The sequence below is a fragment of the Syzygium oleosum genome, unplaced genomic scaffold, assembly GCF_021117445.2.
Source record: "Syzygium oleosum isolate NSW1041296 unplaced genomic scaffold, Sole_v2.1 Sole_v2.32, whole genome shotgun sequence".
Classification (NCBI taxonomy): Eukaryota; Viridiplantae; Streptophyta; class Magnoliopsida; order Myrtales; family Myrtaceae; genus Syzygium; species Syzygium oleosum.
In genome coordinates this window covers 2,490,305-2,514,269 of record NW_026607516.1, presented here as the reverse complement: position 1 = coordinate 2,514,269, position 23,965 = coordinate 2,490,305, and the positions used below count along the sequence as shown (strand labels likewise).

Genomic DNA, 23,965 nt, shown 5'->3' with positions numbered 1-23,965 from the left:
GTTCCACGTTCTAATGGGTAGGTTTCAGATTCCAAAAAATGAGGAACCTGTAAGGAACATGAAACCGCTCACCCCTACTGCATGGGCATTCGAATTATATCGTGACCTTTGTTTGAATTGACTGCTTATAGGTATTAAATAAGTAATCTATGATAAGAGCATTAAATCATATTTTCGTCTTTAACATAAGATTAGGTAGGCGAAATTTACTTGCCCGCTCCAACAATATATTAACATGTAACTATTGACAACACTCTTAGGGTTAAATATGGAGGAGACGAAAGTGGGTGAAGAATACTAGCCATAATATTCCCTAAAGTCAAGAACATAGAGATAGAAATTCAAGTGGAAAGAAGAGAATGAAAGTCTAGCACGTAAAGGATAGGAAAGATTCAGAGAATTGTATATTTTCCACGAGAAATTGTTCATGGAAGTGAAGTGGATTTAATAGGACTGAACAGCATAAGAGGGCATTAAATTTGCTTGCTGCTCTATATGTGGATCTGATTCTGCATATAATTAAGCAAAATCCCAACTCACTGTCCATGTACTTGATGCACACGAAAAAATCTATTCATAAGAACAATGGTGGGTACATACTGGAAGAACTTTCAACAAGATAACTCAATACATGACGTAGCAAAAGACCTATGTATGTACATACACACAAACTGGCCGGTACTCGCCGTCGACCGCCACACATGACCCGGAAAGTCAAATTACATGAAGTTCAAAGTACACATCCAAATGTGTATATCGCTCAATTCCTGAGTATTCAAGAGTCTAGGTTAATCGATAGGAAGCTCCGACCGATTCGAACACCGTCCACACGTCTGACCGGAGATCCGGCCTATCCCTTCTGCTCATCGCGCAGCATCTCAAAGCCAAATGAGTCAACTCCTTGGCCAGCTCATAGGGCCAATCTCCAGCCAATGGATCCAAGATTTCCTCCAAAGTCCCTGCGCGAATTGCCCTTTGCACTACGTTCGCTATTCCCAAGGCGGGTCTCCTCGTCAATAACTCAAGCAGTATAATCCCGAAAGAATAAACGTCGAACTTCTTCGTAAGCTCTTGCGTGACGAGGAACTCGGGATCCATGTACCCGAAGGTCCCTTTCGGGTTGGTCGGGTACACGACGGTGGTGTTGTTGCTCGACCGCTCGCCGCCGGACAGCAGTCGACAGATGCCGAAATCGCTGAGCTTGCTCACGAGGTGTGCATCCAGTAGGATGTTCCCCGGTTTGACGTCCCCATGGACGATGCTGTGAGGCTTGTAAGAGTGGAGGAAGGCCAGGACAGAGCAGAGCTCCGTGGCGATGCGTATTCGTGCTCGCCACGGCAGCTGCTTCGCCCTGTTGCTGCTGTGGAGCCAGTCTTCGAGGCTACCGTTTGGTATATATTCGTAAACAAGAGTGCAGGGCTTGGGACAAGCGCCAATGAGCGTGATGAGATTAGGATGCCTCACCTTGCTCAACACATCCACCTGTGAGATATTCAATTAAGAGTTCGATGATCAACAATGATGTTCTCGATCACTGTGAGTAATGTCCTTTTACAGTGAATTCCTGATGCCATAGTGGTATTATTGTGGAAAACAAATTTACTTAGTGATGAACCAGTCTTTATACATTTTTATCATTCTTAATTTGATTTAGAGAAAACATGAAAACAAGTAGAGGATACACGAGAATTCTTACCTCCTGTTGAAATTCTTGTGAACCTTGCATGCTAGGAAATTTCATGATCTTTATAGCCACCAGCGTATGTCGAAGGAAACCTCTATACACCCGCCCCCAGCCGCCTTCTCCGATCTTCAAGGACGGGGCGAAGTTCTGCACAGCTTCCCTGATTTCGGTCATGGAGAACTCGGAGAAGTACTTTGTGCCCGAGGAATCTCCTTTTCTTCTGCTCACCTCCTCAGCCTTTTCGAGTGCATTCTCGAGGTCGATCTGCAACCGCTCTCGCTCTTGTCTAAAAGTCTGCAACATTTCATCGTTCGCAATGTTTTTCAGCTCCAACTCCTTTCTGCTCTGGTCAGTCTCAGCGAATTGGCTCTCGAGCTGCAATTTCTCTTTCATCACTTTGTCTAGCTGATCCTTCACCTTCTGAAGTTCTTCCTCCAACTGAAAATTTACCCATAATACTATACTTAATAGATGATCTCTCTTTTTTTTTTTTTTTTTTGGTAACCGAGGATCCGCCACCATTCCCTGGGGACGAGCCCGCACAGGTAATCGGGGCGCCTATACCTCGGGGGAGACTAGCCCAGCAACCCACCGCCAGAACCCCCACTTAAATGATCTCTTTTCTTTTGCCAGAAGTCAATAAATCATCTTTCTTCCTCATTTTAATTATATCATGCATGCTTTATATCTGTTTCAATTATACCATTGGGTTCGGGATGGTCCTCAACAATCAGACTTCAGCAAAATCAGTAGAAATATTCCGTTTTTAATATCAGAAATTTAAATAAATCAGGGGGTCTAGGTCGATGTCGATATATATCAAAATTATACCATCCTGGGATCCTTTCGCCCGCCTTCAATGATATCTACTTCTGCTTCAGCACAAGTCGTTACTCCCCCCTCAAGCACTTCACGCATGCCGATTTCATCCATATCCTGTTACAATTAGCTAAACTTTGCAATATTCCTTTAAAGGACAAAGAATATGATATTCTTAGCTCCAAAACAGGACAACTTAAGCTAGAGACATGGTCTCCTGGCTAGAGAACATGAAAACGACAATGATTGTCTTATTTTGAGCATACCAGAGTGTTGGAAAGTGATGAGTGGCCGGTATGATAGACCGACTGAATCAACTGCGGAGGATGGGAAAGATTTGTTGCAAGTTCTTGGAGAATGTCTTGACTCTCCAGCATGCTTGCCGCATTAGGCTGCTCGGAAGGAGTGCTATCTGGGGAGGGAGAAGCTACTGGCATCACTACACATTGGTCAGCGTTCGAGGAGAACGCTCTTCTCAGAATCTTTTGAAATGGATTGCTCAACTTCGGCATACCACTCCTCTGCTGTGTGGCTGATCGCGATTTAATGAGAACCGACTTTCCAGCTCCAGGGGTTGGAGTCGTTGGTGATGGTGCATCAGTAGGAACTTCAACGATGGCTTGAACTGTTTGAGCTTCCCTATTGTGACAAGGAGTCGGAAACAACTTTGATGTGAAGCAAAAATTGTCTGCTATGACTCCGCCCCCGTGAACATCCCTAGTCACACTCAAGTTCATTCCGAAATTTCATTTATTGTGTTAAGAGCCAATTATAAGTTATCGGATCTAGGGACACTGGTAGTTACCAAGGCCCCCCAGTGCAATATTTCCCAAGTATTTAGCCATCTTATTCAAAGAGAGAAGACATAATGGAAAACATGAATACAATTGTTTGTCTCAGCATCATCCCAAACTAAACTTCTTGGTATCCTATGGCATTCAACTTTGTAACAGGATCTTCGGCTGATTTGTTTTTCAAATTGATTATTTGTTGTAGATCTTATTTTCACTACACCTTCATGTGCGCATTCGATAATTTCGAACGCGACAAATTTACAAGTAAAATAGTCAGAGGACGACCTTGCGTGAATGAGGTTACCGTCGCAGATAAACCGAATTTGACAAGAGATGTCAGCTTTTTCGCGAACGAAGATGGCTTTCTTGGACTTGATTTCTGTCATCTTCCTGCCAATTCGAAACCATAGAAGATAGTGAATTAATTTGGTCTGAGTTCATATAATACTAAACATAAGTTTGAAAACACAACACGAGAGACTTTAGATTCTCAAAACGATATGTCGCCAGTTTTTATTTTATTATTTTACTCAGTTGGAAAGTAAGACGATTCATATTACATTATGTATTGTGATGGACTCGGGGCGAACTAGACATCGTGTTTGAAAAGCGCCACAAAGTATTCCTCAAAGACAGGTCGGGTACAGCACATTTTAAGGATTAACGTAGAAATAAGTATCTGGTTTAATTTTGTAATTAAGGATCCAAACAAACTTGTCCTTATAGTTGTGAAGAGGACAGTTTTGGAATGAATAAGTTCACTGCCCATGTGGGCGTGTCTTCTTGTTCTTGTACGTACTTGGAATAGCGTCTGTCTGCTGCTGCACCCATTACGAGCTTTTTGATCCCGTGCAAACGTATGAGCTCCACAATTCCCTTTTGAATGCTGTCCGATTCTATGTACTCTTTCTCTGCCGGTACCTATGAACCAATAAGTTAAACAATTTTGCTTCGTTATCATCCTCGTCTCTAAATATAGAATTATATATATCTATATATATTCATGTAAACTTGTGCCACACGAGAACATATATCAAGGGTTAACGATGATTAATATTTGTGTGATTCGCTAGCACTTTGTTAAGAAGTCATTGACCAGGATATTTAATCATCTAGATGAAGAAGAAGCAGAAAGTAAATATACCCCCATTTGTTCACAAACGCGCAGGTAGGTATCCAAGATTTTATGCATGTTCGTCCTCTCTCTTTCTCTGTGTTCTCTCAACATTATCTCATTCGCCGAGTTCGCGGGCATTCCGGCACCTAGGCCTCCTGCAAACCAAAGGAAGCGCAGTTATTTTAATCCGTTGCACGAAAGAACGCGGCAAAAAGAACGAATATTGGCAATAATAGAGCAAGTTAAAGCAATAGGATTATCCAACATGGTCCAACATCGCAAAACCCTCAAAGAGAAATTTAATTTATTCACATATCGATTGTCCATCATGGAAGATCCGTGTATTATATCCATGGGAGCTTGGTAAGCTCTTATTTTTACCGTTAACAGAAACTCGTAGAACAAGAAAAGATACCGAAAATCGATGGTGGCTGATGTGCAAAGAAAACAAAGCAAAAACGTTGACTTACCCATGGGGATCGTCTGTGAAGGAACTAGAATATGAATGATACAGATCTTGACATTGCCTCCTGATTGATGCACCATCCAAACAATCTTCGCTTTGCCCTCTTTCACGTCCTTCCCAGCTGCAATATAAATCTTGTCTTCAAACACCGGCGTCGCAAGTTCAGGTGCGATCCTGCGAAAGCTCGGCATGATGGCCGGGACTCCGAACTCGGGAAGTGTAATTATACGATCGACCATGGCCATACTGGAACGTGCTAAGTATGAAGACGAGGACGGCTCTTAACAAAAAATCAAAGCGAACAAACTCTGCAGCGTCTATAATGGATATGGCTAGCTAGTGAGAGCAGACGAGAGAGAGAGAGAAACAGAAAGCGAGACATGGGAATTCTCTGAGAAACGAAAATGAAGTCAATAAGTGGGGAGTGTCTCAAGTGAGGTTCTGTGTTGTGGGGGAGGTGGGGGATCTGGGAACGGTCGGGATCGGCGGAGAGAATTTGCCCGGGGAGCGAGGATATGGGAATCTAGGTCGGGAAGGGTTTTGAGAACTCACCGACGACCCCCGATCCTCCCGAGCCGAGCGTCATGGATGAGCGAGCTGAGCGAAACGGAGTTTCCGCGGCGAGAGCTGTCGGAGATCTGATCGGAGGAGAGGAAGAGAGAGAAGGAGGGATTGTTGCAGTTGCAGAGACGAGAGAGAGATAGAGTCAAGAGAGTACTCCATGGAAAAAGAGGAATAATAAAAGCTTTCTGCCCGTCCTTAATAAAAAGGACGAAGATGGCTTCTTAAAAGCTTTAAAAAATTGATGGAGAAAGAGGAATAATAAAAAGGACGGGCAGAAAATAAAAACGAAAATGGGTACTCCAAGAGAAAAATATATATGGCCAAACAAAGGAATTTTTACTATATAACATGACATAATAAAATATGTCATAAATAATTTATCAATTAATTTGATTTTTTTATTTATTTATTTGTGAATTTGTATCAAATTAATTTGATTAAAATAATTAAGAAAATGATAATTATCATGTATATATAAAAATATACGTTTAATATATAACGTGTCCCAACGTATCGGAATTCTTTACTTTTCGAAAAATGACGTGTCGTGTTGTGTCATATGTTAATATCGGTATCGGTGTCGATGCCGGTGCAACATAGGTTATAAATAGATGGCTTGTTCTAAAGCTTTACGTAGACCGTACAGTACTTAACATGAAACCGACGAAGACTCTCTTTTCACGGGTAATGAGTGAGCAATTTCTCGTTGTGATCCATCGAGTTTGGTGTATATATAACATAAAATAACATAGGCCTGTGCCTTGTACTGCTTTTAGTGATCACAGCCGGGGGAGTGTCCATCACCGATGACGCAAGTGCTTAGCTTTTCCAAAGCTTTTGGCGGTCATCTTGAGCACATTCATTGGCCCGAATTCCTTCCAGGGAGCAGCTTCTTGGAAAACAGCTGCTAGGGTTTGTCATTTTGGACTCCTAGGCACAGCTAACCAGAGAACTCTGTGTCTCCATCCATCAATCAATTAATTAATCTTGTGGGGCAGATTCATTTATATTTCCCGAAGGAGAGAAAACATTGTAAAATATTTCAAAAGAAAAAAATTGTCGTTAGGTAACATCCGTTATTGAAATCGATTGACGTGATAAGAGAAAAAGATTATCTTCTCACGGCATTCGATCATTTGTCAAATGTCTCATCCAGCTTCTAGAATCAATTTCCTTAATCCAATCAAAGAAATTGGCCTCATCTTATATTATCTTTTATTCCCCCGGCAAATGTCTGCTGAAAATCTAGAAGTTGGCCTCATCTTCTTGGCTCTCTGCCCTGCACAACACTCAACTTGCAAGAAGTCGACAAAAAAGTCAGAAGCGTGACTAATTTTTCTAATGAAGATATTAACAATTAAAATACTGTAAGTTTTAAATAATAATAATGGAAAAAATTATTCCCAAATCTTCGCATGGATATTTGTATCTTAAATGGTTTTACGTATTAGTCAAGTGCAGTTGTGTGATGCGAGTGCGATTGTTTTCTTCCTTAATGCAGAAGCATCGTATCGTGGCAATGGAGCTCTCTCTCTCTTATCAAAGCTTGATTTGGATTGAAGGGCAAGCTTGAAGCCTAAGTTTGAAGTTTCTATCTTGACTTTCGAGGATGGTATTATGAAGTATAAATTTTTATTTTGCCTAAAGAAGGGGAAAGCTAGGAACCCTTCTATTGACTTCATGCTGAATCTTGTTCCCCGTTATCTATTGACCCGACTATACCAAAGAGGTAATAAATTCAATATAGCCTCCTCTTGGAAGACCGCAAAGTTGTTCTCTAAGCAATGAGTTGTACGTGGTGGATTCACATGATTTAGATTCATTCGTCGTATGTTAATTTAACTAGATGGAATGTTTAATTTTCTTGGGAAAGTTGAAGGTCATCGCCGAGGACGACCATGGTTGTTTGTTAAATCAACCAAAGCCTTGATCAGATTACAAATGTTTAATGGAGGATGGTTCGTCTAATGGAATATGAGCAACAAGGCTATACTGATAATCAACAAGTTTAAAAAACAATATAAGACACCTCATTTATGGTCGTACTCTTTAGTTGGACAAAAAAAATGAAAGCCGATCGCTAGATCTAGAAATAGTTGATCAAGTATTTGTGGCCCGACATAGATGAGGACATGAATCTACTAAATATCATGAGCACAACTTACAAGCTATCATGTAGAAATTAACTCCGTCCATTGTTTCATTGGCAACTACATTTAATTTCACGTACCATGGCAAAGAATATCTAACCGATAACTTCGTGGAAACCTCGATTTCCAGCTGAGAAATACGACGGGTTTCGTCCTAGAATTTCCTGGTGACTGAAAAGATTATCGGACTTTTCTCTCTATCGTGGTTGGTCTTTGTCCTAATAAAACCACGACCGCATTAAATGCAAAGACAACTTCTCCACTTGGAACCAAAGAACCATGACTTTGACTTCATTTGTCATTTTGCAATTTGTCGGCAGATTAATCGAGTTTGGTATTAGGAGCATTTATTTTTCTCAACTAGTTGAGGTTTCATTTCTACGAAACTTCCTTAGTGGGTGCTATTGCATGAAGGGGACATTGTCCGCAGGTCTTCAAAGAAGAAGCCACGTCCAACTAAATCGACCGTTGGTAGATGGAATTACGAAAGCAAGGTTCATCTCTTTTTCTTTTTCTTTTTATATTCGTTTAGGCTAAAAGAAACAACAATGATAGACCAGAGAGCAATCCCCTAAGAAGCATGGACTGTTTCCTGGTTTTGTGTCATTAAAAAAATCGACACGAACGTCTTCCCAAGAGGTGTATACACGTGTACCATATCCTATGCCGGCCTCGGCAGACATCATGAGTCAATTATTACTTCGCTAAGTCTACGAGATTCCTAAGCAAGGGGATCCGGAGAGGTATATATGAATAATCTCGTGGGAATATTCGAGACAAAAAGTCAAACGCCATTGCAAAAAAGAAAAAGAAAAAGAAAAGACATTATGATATGCTTCTTGACAAAGAAAAGTTCATGCCGGTTACTAGATCCATCGCACACACTTGTACATCGTCACTTTTGATTTAATGAGAGAATTACCAAAACAGTTATAAATCCATTGCAATTATACAAATTTAGTTCTAAATATTTTTTTTTGCCAATGGAGTACTAAATCTTTTGCATTTAGGCCGATTCAGTCCATCTGGCTAATTTTGGCCCGAAATCGCTAACATGGATGATGGCCGTCCTACGTAACGTGACCGGCTCTGACATAGATATTTTTTAATAATTTTTAATAATTTTTCTAATTATTTATTTATTTATTTTCTTTCTCTTTTTTTTTCTTCCCTTCTTTCTCTAGCCGATCGCCGAACCTTGCTGACCGGCTAGAGGCGAGGGCCAACGAGGTTGACCTCACCCGCTTGGCAATAGCAAGCCTCTCTAGTGATCGGTGAGGTCAACCTCGACGGCCCTCGCCTCTGGCCAGTCGCCGAGGTCCGATGACTGGCTAGGGGAAGAAGGAAAGAAAAAAAAAAAGAAAGAGAAAGAAAAGAAACAAAAGGAAAAATAATTAAAAATAAAGAATTCGAAAAATATTAAATATTATTAAAAATTATCTACGTCAGAGCCGGCCGTGCCACATAGGACGACCGATGTAACACCCCGGGTCTACACTATGTAATATTGTCCGCTTTGGGCCCACTGACCCTCACGGCTTTAAAACGCGTTACACAGGATATGTGACATTCCGAAATTCCACCAATTGGAATTTATTGAATAATTGAGTTTTATGAGATGTGCTCGCAGTAAATTCTCGCCCGGAACTGATCATTCCTGGGAATGCTAACCATTAGGGAAAGGCTAATAGGGGAATTAAATTTGCGTGACTAGACAAAATTCGATCGTGAATGGATTTCGACCATTAAATCGTGGAAGTGATATTTTGAGCCACTGTTGGCCGATCCAAGGATAGTTAGGGGTCAGTTCGTCATCGTCTTAGTAGTGGATCGCGGGTGATTCCGTTGGACCACGAAGCGACTTGACGAATGATTCCGAAATTATACCGAACGATCGTACCCCTCGGATCAAGTGATTGATCTTTGCGATTTTAATGACAACCGAGGTCGTCACGTACCGAACGGACTTGCACGTGACTCGATTTAGTATCAGTCATGAGTCGATTTCACGAATTTCCCCAGCAAGCCGCCCGTTAGCTCGAGAAATGCTCGAGTTGCGTTTAATAGAATTTAATTATTGAAATTTTGCCCAAATTGGACACCGGAAAATTAGGAAGTCACGACGGAACGCCAGGACAACGTTGCACGTGACACGTGTGAATTTTTGGTGCGCTTAAATCCTTCGGAAAAATTCGATTTGGGCAAGAAACGGAGAATTGGACCATTTTACCCTTGAGTATTAAAGAAAGGGTAGTTTTAGGGGCAAGGGGCATTTTGGTCATTTGTGCCCTAGATATTTTGGGTCAAAGCTACTATTCATGTCTAGACCATTCTTCTCTCTCTCTCTCTTCTCTCCCCTCATTTCTTCTCTCTCCCCCATCGTGAAATTCCCCCCCTCCACCGTGAGACCTCTCCCCCTCCACCGATCACTCTCCCTCTCCCTCCGCCGTTCACCGCCGCGCCCCAAGCCGCCGTCCATACGTCCGCCGGACCGCCGCCGCGCCCAAGCCGCTGTCCTCACCGCCTCATCCCCACCCATCCGTGACACTCTCTCTCTCTTTCCATCTCTGGCCGTGGGCCCTCTTAGCCGCCGTGGACACCGCCGCAAGCCGCCGCTCGCCGATCGTCGCCGATTGTCGCCGCCGCCGCAAGCCTTCGTCGGATTTCAAGTTTTACCGCCGCTTTTGTTCTAGCCGAGAGAGTCTAGAACGAGGTAAGTTGTGATCTAAGCTCTCGCCTAGTAGATCGGGTTGTTTCGGGTTTAGATAGACGCGGGTTGTTGTGATTTTGCGGGCTAAGTTGAATTACGGGCCCTAGGTTTGAATTTCGAGGATTTTGGTGGAAAATTTGGGGCCGATCAATGCTGTGAATTGGGGTTTAGTGTGCTGTGGTGTGCTATTGGGTACGAGAATGGTCCCGTTGAGTCCGGCTCGGAGTTTTATGTAAGTATCGTGAAGAGTCGGAAGTGTGATTTTATGGTTTGAGTGCAGAAATTACTGTTCACGAGCTGTGCAGAAATTACTGTTCACGAGCTGTGCAGAAATTACTGTTCACGAGCTGTGGGTGTACTGTACACTGTGCTGTGGTGAGTCGTTTGACGCGTAATTGGTGCCGTTAGGTCCATCTTGGAATTTTATGAAAATCCCGTGAAGGACTGAAAATGATTTGAAAACATTTGAACAAAGAAAAATACTGTTTTACGTGAGAATGTGTTTTTGTGTGAAAATGGTGATGTGGTGAAGTGTGGGGTGCAAGTGTGCACGGAATTTGAGGCAATGGCATGAGAAAGTGAGGTGGGATCGAGCCGAGTATCATAAACTCGGGCAGCGATCACGTAGGTCTGTTGCATTTGGCACAGGCTGAGGCTCGAAAGAGCATGATTGAGTGCGGTCCGAGGCACGATCAGCTCGGGTGAGACCGGGATTGGACCGAGGCATTATAAGCTCGGGTTCCCATCATGTAGGCCTGTCGCATTTGGTGCGGGCTGAGTGTTGGTCGCAGTGTACCTGAGGCGTGTACGTTTACGCGGGTCACTGGCGAGTGATGTGGGAAGTAATGAATGGTCGCAGTGTACCTGAGGCGTGTACGTTTACGCGGGTCACTAGCGAGTATTATGGGAAGGAAGAATTGAGAATGGAAAGAATGAGAAAGTGGAGGTGGAATGGGCGTATGTTGAGTGGATCGAAATCGTGTTATGTTCGTTGGGCGAGTGATTTGTGGAAAATTTGTATGTTGTGTCTTGTGTTTTCAAAATAAATTTTTATAAGTGGACTATTGTGCAGGCTGCGTGTGTCGAGAGCCCAGGTATGTGTATTCGTGTGTTTTGTGGTGGTTTGTTTGGTCATGTGTTTATCTATGTCTGGAATAACGTGATAGCCTAGGTAGGGTTTAGGTTACAACTTATTGAGAAGTGTCTCATGGTTGTATAAACCAAACCATTTCAGATCCCCCGCCTGAGCGATGAATATTCCGCCGCCGCCACCAGAACGTTTCGGAACCCTCAGTAGATGGGACGATACAAGGGGATTCCGACTCAGAGGACGAAGAATCGGATTCAGAATGGACGCCTAGTAAGGGGCGTAGGGAGTAATATCCGGATATGGAATAGGTTTTTGCGAGTACCATTTTTGGATGGAAAGTTGACCAGGTCATAGGCCCTTTTTGTTACTGACCGTAATGGTGTGGCGGGTACTTGTATTTATGGTGGCTTGTACGTGTTGGGGTGGCTTTGTAATTGTAAATATTTTGGTATAAGTTTGGAAATGAGATATGGATATGTATATTCTCCCTTAATGCCTCCCCAATTTTTATATTGTCCGGGATTAATTGTAATATCCGCTGTGGTTGTAAATCTCTGATGATTATTTGAGGTCGGCGACATTCCTGGGGCGTCGCACTCATCGACCAGGTAAGGGGCGTCACGTGCCCATTGGGGTTCGGGGTGTGACAGGATAGGCCACCCAGGCCTTATAAGCAACCCCAGGACTCCCCCCTAAGCGATGTGGGACAAAGAGATGCCCCTCTTGCCATTCTAGAAGCCTGCCAGGAGCCGCTCCTTGTCCAGGTCCTTAAACCCCGACGACCACTCCCCGCCCTCGTCGGACCGGGTCGTTACATTCTCCCCTCCTTCGAGCACAGCGTCCTCGCTGTGGCCCCACACGCGGTCGGGAGTAAGCTCTGATACCACTTGTAACACCCCGGGTCTATACTGTGTAATATTGTCCGCTTTGGGCCCACTGACCCTCACGGCTTTAAAACGCGTTACACAGGATAGGCCACCCAGGCCTTATAAGCAACCCTAGGACTCCCCCCCTAAGCGATGTGGGACAAAGAGATGCCCCCCTTGCCATCCTAGAAGCCTGCCAGGAGCCGCTCCTTGTCCAGGTCCTTGAACCCCGGCGACCACTCCCTGCCCTCATCGGACCGGGTCGTTACAACCGACGTCCATGTTAGCGATTTCGAGTCAAAATTGGCCGGATGAATTAAATTGACACATATGTAAAAAGTTTAAGACTCAATTGGCCAAAAAAAAAGAAGGTTTATGACTGAATTGACACAATTGTAATATGTTTATGGCTTTTTTGATAATCTTCCCCTGATTTAATCAATGAAGTAATAAAGCAACAGATGATATCGTCATCGTGTTGCCCAAATGGAATCTTACCTCTTAATATAGGTGTTTTTTAGAGGAAAGTAAATAATTATTTGCACGTATTTGCGAGGGTACTTTATGGGCTACATGGATACTACAGTATTATCATGACCTATGTTTGAATCGACTGTTTATGGGTATTAACTAATATAAGATAAGAGCATTTCATTATATCGTCGTTTTTAAAATAAGATTAGGTGATATTCACATTCATTAGTTTTTCCATGCAAGACCAAGTCTACTTGCCCGCTCCAATAAAAAGGTTGCATGTAACAATCCACGACACTCTAGGGTTAAATAAGGAGGAGATGGAAGTGGATTGAAGAATAGTAGTTGTAATATTCCCTAAAGTCAAGAACATTGATGTCGTCAAGAACATATACTTTCTATGCAAGACCAAATCTATTTGCCCGCTCCAATAAATAGGTTGCATGTAAAACCGACGACACTCTAGGGTTAAATATGCAGGAGATGGAAGTGGATTGAAGAATAGTAGCTGTGATATTTTCCTAAAATCAAGAGCACGAAAGGTAGAAATTCAAGTGGAAAAATTAAGTTATTTTGGCATTTAATATTAAGTTATTTCCACTTGAAGAGGGGCGATTTTCAATTTGGATCGATTAACCAAACCAAATAACACGTAAAGGACAGGGAAAGATTTAGATCTAAATACCAAAACACGTAAGCGGTAAAAAAAATATTAATTCATGCATTCTCCTATGGACGTAACATTCATAGTAGAAATAATTAAAGATATTTTGGGAAGATTTTCCTATGATATCAGTCGCTATCCTGTCTTAATATTAACAAACACAGGGGAAAGCAAAAGGCCCAGAGAAAAGGGATACCCAAAAATATAATCCTTGTTATTATAAGTCTATTTTTATTTTTTCGTTTTTTGGGCATGGCTTATTGCCATCTCAACAAAGACATGACAGCTCCTCGAATTCATTGAACTCTGTCGCAGGAAAAATGAGTCGTTGTCCATGTACTTAATGTAGAAGAAACTCTAAGAACAATGGTGAGTACATGCAGGAAGAACATTCAACAAAATAACTCAATACATGACGCAGCCAAAGATCTACGTATGTACATACACACAAACCGGCCGGTACTCGCCGACGACCGCCACGCATGACCCGGAAAGTCAATTTACTTGAAGTTCAAAGTACACATCCAAACATGTGTGTCGCTTAGTTCCTTAGTATTCACAAGTCTAGGTTTATCGATAGGAAGCTACGACCGATTCGAGCACCGTCAACACTTCTGACCGGAGATCTGGCCTATTCCTCCTGCTCATCTCGCAGCACCTCAAAGCCAAATGAGCCAACTCCTTGGTCAGCATATAGGGCCACTCTCCAGCCAGTGGATCCAAGATGGCCTCCAAAGCCCCTGCACTAATTGCACTTTGCACTTCCTTCGCTATTCCAAAGGCGGGCCTCCTCGTCAATAACTGCAGCAGTATAATCCCGAAAGAATAAACATCGAACTTCGTTGTGAGCTCTCGCGTGACGAGGATCTCGGGGTCCATGTACCCAAGCGTCCCTTTCAAGTCGGCTGTGTACAGGACTGTGGTGTTGTTGCTAGACCGCTCCCCGCGGGAGAGCAGTCGGCAGATACCGAAATCGCTGAGCTTGCTACCGAGATGTGCATCCAGTAGGATGTTCCCTGGTTTGACGTCACCATGGACGATGCTGTGAGGCTTGCAAGAGTGGAGGAAGGCCAGAACGGAGCAGAGCTCTGTGGCGATGTGTATCCGAGCTTGCCACGGCAGCTGCTTCGCCCGGTTGCTGCTGCGGAGCCAGTCTTCAAGGCTACCGTTTGGAATATATTCGTAAACAAGAGTGTAGGGCTCTGGACAAGCGCCCATGAGCGTGATGAGATTGGGATGCCTCACCTTGCTCAACACATCCACCTGTGAGACATCGAATCAAGAGTTCGATGATCAGCATTTGATATTCTCGATTACTGTGATCAATGTACTCTTACAGTGAAGACATAGGAATTAATGAACCGAGTCTTTATATTTTAATTTTGGTTCAGAGAAAAATTTGAAGAGAAGTAGAGGATACTCAAGAATTCTTACCTCCTGTTGAAATTCTTGTGAACTATGCATGCTATGAAATTTAATGATCTTTATGGCCACCCACGTATGTCGAAGGAAACCTCTATACACGCTCCCGCAACCGCCTTCTCCAATCTTCATGGATGGGTCGAAGTTCCGTGTAGCTTCCTTGATTTCAGTCATGGAGAACTCGGAGAAGTACTTTGTACCCGAGGAATCTCCTTTTCTTCTGCTTACCTCCTCGGCCGTTTGGAGCGCATTGTCGAGTTCGATCTGCAACAGCTCTAGCTCTTGTCTAAAAGTCTGCAACATTTCATCACTCGCAATGATTTTCAGCTCCAACTCCTTTCTGCTCTCGTCGGTCTCGGCGAATTGGCTCTCGAGCTGCAATTTCTGTTCCTGGGCACTGCGAAGTCCTTCCATCACTTTGTCTAGCTGATCTTTCACCTTCTCAAGTTCTTCCTCCAACTGAAAATTTACCCATAACACTATATTCAATAGATCATCCTCTTTTTTTTTGCCACAAGTCAATAAATCATCTTTCATCCTCATGTTAACAATACGTCATGCTTGCTATTTTTGTGTTACATTTTAGGATGAATTGTTTCCATGGAGTTCATTATGGTCCTCAGCAATCAGTAAAAATATTCCATTTTTAATATCGGCAATTTACATAAATCAGGGCTCCAGGTCAATATATAGCAATGCCGTCCAGTTATTATATTGAGATTATACCTTCCTGGGATCCTTTCGCCCGCCTTCACCGATATCAACTTCTGCTTCAGCACAAGTCGTCACTCCCTCCTCAAGCACTCGCGCATCGTTTTCCTCCATACCCTGTAACAATTAGCTGAACTTTGCAATATTCCTTTAAAGGACAAAGATTAAGATATTCTTGACTCTAAAACAGGGAAATTTAAGCTAGAGACATGGTCCCCTCGCTAGAGAACATGAAAACAACAATCGTTGTCTTATTTTGCACATACCAGAGTGTTGGAGAGCGATGAGTGGCTGGTAAGATAGACTGATTGAATCAACTGCAGACAATGGGAAAGACTTGTTGCGAGTTCTTGGATAGTGTCTTGCCTCTCCAGTATGCTCGGCGCGTTAGGCTGCTCGGAAGGAGTGCTATCTGGGGAAGGAGAAGCTATTGGCATAACTGCACGCCGGTCGGCGTTTGAGGAGAAGGTTCTTCCCAGAATGCCTTGAAATAGATTGCTCAACTTCGCCATACCACTCCTCTGCAGTGTGACGGATCGCGATTTCAAGAGAATGGACTTTCTAGCTCCAGGGGTTGGAGTCGTCGGTGATGGTGCATCAGTAGGAACTTCTGCAATGGCTTGAACCATCTGAGCTTCCCTATTTTGACAAGGAATCAAAATAACTTCAAGGTGAAGCGAAAATTGTGGCATCACTTCATAAATTAATCGTCCGCTATGACTCCGCCCCCGTAAACATCCCTACCTGCACTCAATTTCATTCGGAAATTTCATTTATTGTGTTATGAGCTAATTAGAAGTTAGCGGATCTAGGGACACTGGTAGTTGCCATGACCCCCGTGCAAAATTTCCCAAGTATTTAGCCATCTTTTTTTTTTTTTGGTGTAAAATGTAAATAGCATTTATAAGTTGACGTACAGAGACTTAGGGACATTCCCCAACATTACAAATAGAACTAAGATCACGAAAAAATGAAGTGAGAGAGTCTCCATATAGTAGCCAATATTTCATTTGTCCGGGATGGTCTAAAAGATTTGTAGTGCAAAATTCTTAGCCATCTTATTCAAAGAAAGAAGAGATAATGGAAAACATGAATAAATTTGTTTGTCCCAGCCTCATCACAACCCAAAATTCTGGGTTTCCTATGGCATTCAACTATTGCAACAAGATTTTCAGCTGATTTGGTTTTCAAATTGATTATTTGTTGTAGAACTTATTTTCACAACACCCTCACATACGCATTCGATAATTTCAAAGGAGACAAATTCACAAGTAAAATAATCGGAGGGCGACCTTGTGCGAATGAGGTGCCCGTCGCAAATAAACCGAATTTGACAAGAGAAGTGCGCTTTATCGCAGACGAAGATGGCTTTCCTGGACTTGATTTCAGTCATCTTCCTGCCAATTCAAAATCAGAGAAGACAGTGAATTGATTTGGTGGAAATTCAGATAATACTAAACATAAGTTGGGAGATACAACACGAGATTTTTAGATTCTCAAAGCGATATGTGGCCGGTTTTTATTTTATTGTTTCACTCAGTAGGAAAGGAAGACGATTCGTAATACATTATGTATAGTGATGGACTCGATGCGAACTAGACATTTGAGAAGCGCCACCAAGTATTCCTCAAAGACCGGACATGTACAACACATCTTTAAGGATTAACATAGAAATAAGTATCTAGTTTAATGTTGTAATTAAGAATCCAAACAAACATATCCTTTTAGTTATGAAGAGGATAGATTTGGAATGAATAAGTCCACGACCCATGTGGGTGTGTCCTCTTGTTCTTGTACGTACTTGAAATAGCGTCCGTCTGCTGCTGCACCCATTACAAGCTTTTTGATCCCATACAAACGTATGAGCTCCACAATTCCCTTTTGAACGCTGTCCGATTTTATGTACTCTTTCTTGGCCGGTACCTATGAACCAATAAACCAATTAATTTGCTTCATTATTATCGTCGTCTCTTAGAAGTGTGTTTGTATATATAATTATGTAAACTTGTGCCATGTGAGCATCGTCTATATCAAGGGTCAACAATGATTAATATTTGTTCGATTCACTGGCACTTTGTTAAGAAGTCACTGACCAGGATATCTAATCATCTAGATGAAGAAGAAGAAGAAGAAGAAAGTAAATATACCCCCAGTTTTTGACAAACGCGCAGGTAGGTATCTAAGATCTTATGCATGTTTATCCTCTCTTTTTCTCTGTGTTCTCTCAACAATATCTCATTTGCCGAGTTCGCCGGCATTCCAGCACCCAGGCCTCCTGCAAACCAAAGGCAAATTGAAAGCACATAAAATTTAATCAGTTGCAAGAAAGAACGTCACCGGAAGAACGAATATCGACAATAAAAGGAACAAGTAAAAGCAATAGGATATCCAATATGGTCCTACATCGCGAAACCCTGAAAGGGAAATTTAATTTTTTTCACATATCGATTGTCCATCATGGAAGATCCCTGTGTTATATCCATGGGAAGTTGGTAAGCTTTCGTTTTTTCTTTTAACAAACACTCGTACAATAAAAAAAGATAACCGAACGATGGAGGGTAATATGCAAAGAAAAAAAGCACAAACGTTGACTTACCCATGGGGATCGTCTGTGAAGGAACTAGAACATGAATGATACAGATCTTGACTTTTCCTCGTGATTGACGCACCGTCCAAACAAGCTTCGCTATGCCCTCTTTCACATCCTTCCCAGCTGCGACATAAATCATGTCTTTGAAAACCGGCATCGCCAGTTCAGGTGCGACCCTGCGAAAGCTTGGCATCATCGCCGGGATTCCGAACTCGGGAAGTGTAATCATACGGTCAACCACGGCCATATCGACATGCGCTAAGTACGGCGACGAAGACGATCTTAACAAAAAAGAAATTGAGCAAAGTCTGGAGTGTCTATGATGCAGATAGATAGCTAGGGAGAGCAGACATGAGAGAGAGAGACAGAAAGCGAGACGTAGGAATTCTCTGAGAAACGAAAATGAAGTAGAGCGGGGAGGGTCTCAAGCGAGGTTTTTTGTTGAGGGGGATTCGGTTGGGTTATAAAGAGAAGGCTTGCTCTAAAGCTTGCGCAGGCCGTACAGTACATACCATGAAATCAACGAAGACTCTCTTTTCATGGGTAATGAGTGAGCAATTTCTCGTTGGGCTCCATCAAGTTAGGTGCTATATAATATGCTTCTGTTTCTAGTAATTATTTTATATGGACTTGTGGTTTATGAGATTTCACTCTAACCCTCTCTCCCGCAACAAATATTTTACAGAATTTGTCGCCTTACCTCCCTAATTTAATTTCTGCATCCACCACTAGTGATTAGTGAAAATTACAAGAGAAGAATTCCTCATATAGAAGGCATGAGTGGAAATTTGTACTCTCCATAGTCGTACACGCACTTTTGGTCTTGAAATGTCCATACCAATGGTCGGTCTTTCACATTACTATTTTGCTATTTGAACAGTGTCCGAGCTTAAACAAGGAAGCAAGCATTCATGCGGAGTTTAAGTCTCCTTCTAGTAATTAAATTCAAGTGGGGTCTTTTTGGATTAAAAGAAAACTGTCGTTATCAAAAAATGCACGATATTGTAGAGTTAGGTGAATCATTAATAAGGAAATTATTAGCAGACATAACCGAAAAACATTTTATCAAATAGTTGCCTTGCCTATCATCAATAAGAAGAGTCTCAACATTTGAAAATTCAAATGTATCATGTTTATTGAAGATGTTTAACTTCTTTCTGTTAGACATACCAAAATTACATAAGATGGTATTTTCCATATATATATAAATATATATATGCGCGCGCGCGCCATACTATTACTCTAGTTCTTTAATGAGGTTGAGCATCCTTCGAATAAGCTTGTGCCTTGCATTGCTTATAGTGATCACAACTCAGGGAGTGTTCATCACCAATGACGCAAATACTTACCTTTTTCAAAGGAGAGAAAGCATTGGTTTCCCCGAATTGCTTCAAGTGAGGAGGAGCTTCTTGAAAACTGCTTTCTCGAAGGAGAGAAAGCATTATAAAATATTTTAAAATGAAAAAATTCTACATAGGTAACATCCAATCATTGAAATAAAATTCTACATAGGTAACATCCAATCATTGAAATCGATTGACGTGATAAGAGAAAAATATTATTGTCACGTGGCATTCGATCGTTTTTCTGATTTCCCTAACAGATTTTAGTATCAATTTCCTTAATCCAATCAAAGACATTGGCCTGATCTATTCTATATTACCTGAGCAAACATCCGCTGAAAATCAAGAGGATGGCATCATCTTCTTGGCTTCTGCTTCTGCGTAACGCTCAACTTGCAAGAAGTCGACAATAAAGTCAAAATCGCGATAAAATTTTCAAAGAATTTAAAATATTGTAAGTTTAAAATAACAATGGAAAATTATACCCAAATCTACTCATGGATATTTTCATTTTAAATGGTTTTATGTATTTTGTGTGCTGCAAAATCTAAAATATATATATAAGAATATTCAAAGCAACCATATCAGTTTCCTGATATCATTTCCCTATAAATCATATATGTAGTATTTCACGTCATTTTCTTATAGTTTTCTCCCCAGAACGCCATTTCGTAGTAAACTTGCCTTCACTTGTCTGCTATTTACTGCCATCTTTGGCGGGGAAGGTTCAACTCCATGAGGTCTACTAGTCAAATGCACCTGTGTGGATGCGTGTGGGACATCGAGGGTAGCTGGATTGTTTTTTCTTGCTTAATGCAGAAGCATCATATCGTGTGGAAATGGAGCTCTTTCTCTCTCCTCGAAGCTTGATTTGGATTGAAGGGCAAGCTTGGAGCCTAAGTTTGAAGTTTCTATCTTGATTAACCTTAATCAAGGGTCTTCTCTCCTGTGGTTCTTCGTGTTCGGTTAAGTATTCAGTTAAGAGTTAACCTCATCACAGAAGAGAAGCCGAAGCTCCCACAAGGGCCTCCGTGGCCTGTCCGTTTGATATATTGGAACGGCGGGCTCCACGGATGCGTTCCTTATTTTAACGTGTCGATGACCACACGTCCTACGTCCCCAAGTTCCCCATGTATCTTTGTCTTTTCTAAGGAGAGGGAATACCCTCTAGAGGTTTTATATCCCGGTGATCCCGAGGTCTGGACAAGGACCGAGATGGAGCTTTTTAAGGACTTGATCAGGTCCTGACATTGGAAATATGAAGTGTAAATTTTTTTTGCCTAAAAAAGGGGAAGGTTGGGAACCTGTCTATTGACTTCATGCTGAATTTCTTCCCCTTTTCCATTGATCAAGACTAGACTAGACCTGTCAAAATGAGTTATAAACCTATTTCTTAATCCATATTTTATGGGATGAGTTAATTATATCCAGTAAATAGGTTTAAAATGATAAGGCCTAAAATAGTATGGGTGTTAAATAGATCCACAACTTACTTTGATCCAATCCACCGCTATGACTTTCTCTTCACTCTCTCTCGCCCCCTTAGCTTGCCCTCGCTCACTCTATGCTCTCACTTTAGTTTGAATATGAGTTTTCCTAGATTTGGTTAAATAAATAAGTGTTTCGGTGATACGGGTCGGGTATGCATTGTGTATGAGTCACTAGATTTTTATTGCATGGAAATGAATTAAAACAAGTTAAATTGATCGATTTAGGTCGGATAATTTTCTACCCGACCCACCCGTTTGATAGATTTAACTGGAACTATGCCAAAGGGAATAGTCCCCCGCCTAACCTTTTTATTCTAACGATGTTGGCATTGGATGGAAAGATCCGGTCTGTTTCTAGAAGACTTGGTTGTGTAATAATGTCAATCAAACCAATCATGACAGAAATAAAGGCTTTCAAAATATTTCCATACAAAAGCACATGTTTAATGCCTTCTTCTGCGATCATTATTGATTCACTTGACATATCCTTCCTTTTAGCAGTCATATCCTTAATGTGAAAGATGAGGGAAGTTCAAAATGATGGAAGGATATGCGGCGGATGCTTCACTTAGAGCTATATTATCATCGGTGATGCTAATTAAGAAAGATTTATTCACATTCACGACAGATAAACCATAGATCAACATGGTGAATTGTCATTTCATCTAACTAGAAGAGATGTCCTTTTCATGGTAATAGTGATTAACCTCCTACAATTAATCTTATCTTGAGAGCCCCCTATCTCGGTACCTCTGTTTAATCCCGTACAGTTATAGTCCTAGTACGAGTTATGCTATCGAGCCTATTCAATTCCATTCTCCATGTAATAAGGTCACTAATCGGGCCAAAAAGTTGAATAGAGGATGGTTCGTCTAATGGAATATGAGTAACCAGACTAAATTGATAACCGACAAGTTTGAAAATAATGTAAGACACATCATTTGTGTTTGCACTCTTTAATTGCACAAAAAATTGAAAGCTGGTCAATAGATCTAGAAATAATTGATCGAGTATTTGTGGCCTGACATAGATGAGGACATGAATCTAGTAAATATCACTGGCACAACTTACTAGCTATCATGTAGAAATTAACTTCCTTCATTTTTCATTGGCAACTAGATTTAACTTCACGTACCATGGCAGAGAATATCTAACCAATAACTTCGTGGAAACCTCGATTTCCAGCTAAGAAACACGAGGGGTCTCGTTCTAGAGTTTCCTGGTAACTAAAAGATAATCGGATTTTTCTCTCTTCTGTAGTTGGTTTTGTCCTAACGAAAACACGACCGTATTTAATGCAAAGACAACTTTTCTACTTGGAACCAAAGAACGATGACTTTGACTTCATTTGTCATTTTGCAATGTGTCGGCAGATTAATCGAGCTCAGTACAAACCAAGTTTGGTATTCGGTGCATTATTATTCTTAACTAGTTAGGGTTTAATTTCTGTGAACCTTCCCTAGTGGGGGCCATTGCATGAAGGGTACATTGTCATTTGTCCCCAAGTCTTCAAAGAAGAAGCCAGTTCCAACTATTTTCCCTATTCTTGGACCACCAAATTAATTCCTGGAATTTTATTCTCACCTAAATCGACCGTTGGTAGGTGGAATTACGAAAGCAAGGTTCATCTCATTTTTTTATAATTTGTTTAGGCTAAAAGAAACAACAATAATTGATCAGAGAGCAATCCCCTAAGAAGCATAGACTATTTCCTGGTTTTGTGTCATTAAAAATATCGACACGAATGTCACCCTAAGAGAAGTATACACGTGTACCATATCCTATGCCGGCCTAGGCAGACATCATGGGTCAATTATTACTAAGCTAAACTATATTGAAAGTCTACGAGATTCCTAAGCAAAGGTGCTCCGAGAGGTATATACGAATAAGCTCGTGGGAATATTCGAAACAAAAAGTCAAACGCAATTGCAAAAAGAGAGAGAGAATTATAATATACTTCTTGTCAAAGAAAAGTTCATACCACATCAAACATAAGGTTAGATGCATCGTACACACCTATCCGTCGTCGCTTCTAATTTAACAGAAGAATTACCAAAATAGTTATAAATCTATTATAATTATGTCAATTAAATACTAAATCCTCTTTTTTGCCAATTAAGTACTAAATCTTTTGCATTCGTTCCGATTCATTCCATCTAGCTAGTTTTGACCGGTGAAAATGGTGATCGCTCAAAATGGTGCAAATCTCGTCCATACGAGATTACATCAAGAAGATGCTGCCTTAGATTGGAAAGTATCACTTTTGTGAGCAAGTGAGATTTTCAAAAATTTAAATCCTATCTTGGATTTCACCAAAAATGGGAAATGATTTTTTACAATCTGGAGGATATTTGAAGGATTTCTAATTCCACTTTATCCTATCTTATCTCAATCCAAATCTGGACGATCAAACGCAGCCTTAATGAATTGTTATCATTTCTCCTCAAAACCAACGTGATGTCCATATCAATATTCAAATTAGTTAGTCATGCAACAAGATGTCCAAGAGGGATTGTGGGATAGAATATCTTTGCAAAATGATCTCAGAATTTTGTTTTCTTAATCGTCTGTAGGTCTTACAACACTGCTTCATTTCACAAGGCTCAAACTGAAACTCGACATGAAAATAGTTGGGGGTACCATGTTTTTCTTTGCAGATTGGCTCCATTTAAAGCTAGTGGAGAAAGCAAATGAAGGGAGTTTGGTTGCTTCCCGTGATATGGATCAAAGAAAGAGGCAAGGAGTGGCGATGGCGCTGCAATTGATAGGCTTGAAGAGAACTCGAGCACGAAACCACCCTGTTTCGGGACATCTTCATATTTTCCAAAACTACCATTCTGATAGTCTCAAAACAATTTCAAGCACACCCTTTCATGTTCAGTTGTTACCATTATAGTCTGAAAAGAAAAGAAACTAATCTCTAATAGGCAACAATCGAACCCTTTGAGTCAAGAGCTACATCGTTTCTATTTAGCGTACAATAGTGGCAGTGCCATACCCTTCTCAATTAG

At 41.4% G+C, this 23,965-nt stretch overlaps 2 protein-coding genes across 4 annotated transcripts; both read right to left on the bottom strand.

The window, feature by feature from the left end:
* Window positions 1-548: 548 nt before the first annotated feature.
* LOC130134488 (U-box domain-containing protein 33-like) lies at window positions 549-5,605 on the bottom strand. Of its 3 annotated transcripts, XM_056304568.1 has the most exons (9): window positions 4,885-5,604; window positions 4,442-4,569; window positions 4,097-4,218; window positions 3,583-3,687; window positions 3,018-3,142; window positions 2,770-2,915; window positions 2,516-2,620; window positions 1,697-2,122; window positions 549-1,482 (listed from the first exon to the last, which is right to left on the bottom strand). In XM_056304568.1, exons 1-9 carry the CDS (start codon window positions 5,123-5,125, stop codon window positions 784-786), a joined length of 2,097 nt encoding a protein of 698 aa, XP_056160543.1. In that variant the 5' UTR covers window positions 5,126-5,604; the 3' UTR covers window positions 549-783. The 3 variants fall into 3 exon arrangements, with proteins under 3 accessions (XP_056160543.1, XP_056160542.1, XP_056160544.1); XM_056304567.1 differs by having other exon boundaries at window positions 2,770-3,142; XM_056304569.1 differs by lacking the exon at window positions 2,516-2,620 and having other exon boundaries at window positions 2,770-3,142; window positions 4,885-5,605.
* Window positions 5,606-13,772: 8,167 nt separating this feature from the next.
* Window positions 13,773-18,626, bottom strand: LOC115691758 (U-box domain-containing protein 33-like). The gene is made up of 8 exons (XM_030618485.2): window positions 18,128-18,626; window positions 17,679-17,806; window positions 17,333-17,454; window positions 16,824-16,928; window positions 15,798-16,170; window positions 15,547-15,648; window positions 14,833-15,279; window positions 13,773-14,661 (listed from the first exon to the last, which is right to left on the bottom strand). The coding sequence occupies exons 1-8, from the start codon at window positions 18,366-18,368 to the stop codon at window positions 13,969-13,971; spliced, it is 2,211 nt and encodes a 736-aa protein (XP_030474345.1). The 5' UTR covers window positions 18,369-18,626; the 3' UTR covers window positions 13,773-13,968.
* Between the last annotated feature and the right edge of the window lie 5,339 nt (window positions 18,627-23,965).

Bases quoted from the DNA above. Each gene is read 5' to 3' on its own strand.
- LOC130134488 (XM_056304567.1), bottom strand. From the start codon at position 5,125: ATGGCCATGGTCGATCGTATAATTACACTTCCCGAGTTCGGAGTCCCG. The intron at 3,143-3,582 runs GTCGTCCTCTGA...TTGTCACAATAG, and splicing joins GGTAACCTCATTCACGCAAG to GGAAGCTCAAACAGTTCAAG. The intron at 1,483-1,696 runs GTAAGAATTCTC...AATATCTCACAG, and splicing joins CACAAGAATTTCAACAGGAG to GTGGATGTGTTGAGCAAGGT.
- LOC115691758 (XM_030618485.2), bottom strand. From the start codon at position 18,368: ATGGCCGTGGTTGACCGTATGATTACACTTCCCGAGTTCGGAATCCCG. The intron at 17,807-18,127 runs GTAAGTCAACGT...TTTGGTTTGCAG, and splicing joins TTCACAGACGATCCCCATGG to GAGGCCTGGGTGCTGGAATG. The intron at 16,171-16,823 runs GTCGCCCTCCGA...TTGTCAAAATAG, and splicing joins GGGCACCTCATTCGCACAAG to GGAAGCTCAGATGGTTCAAG.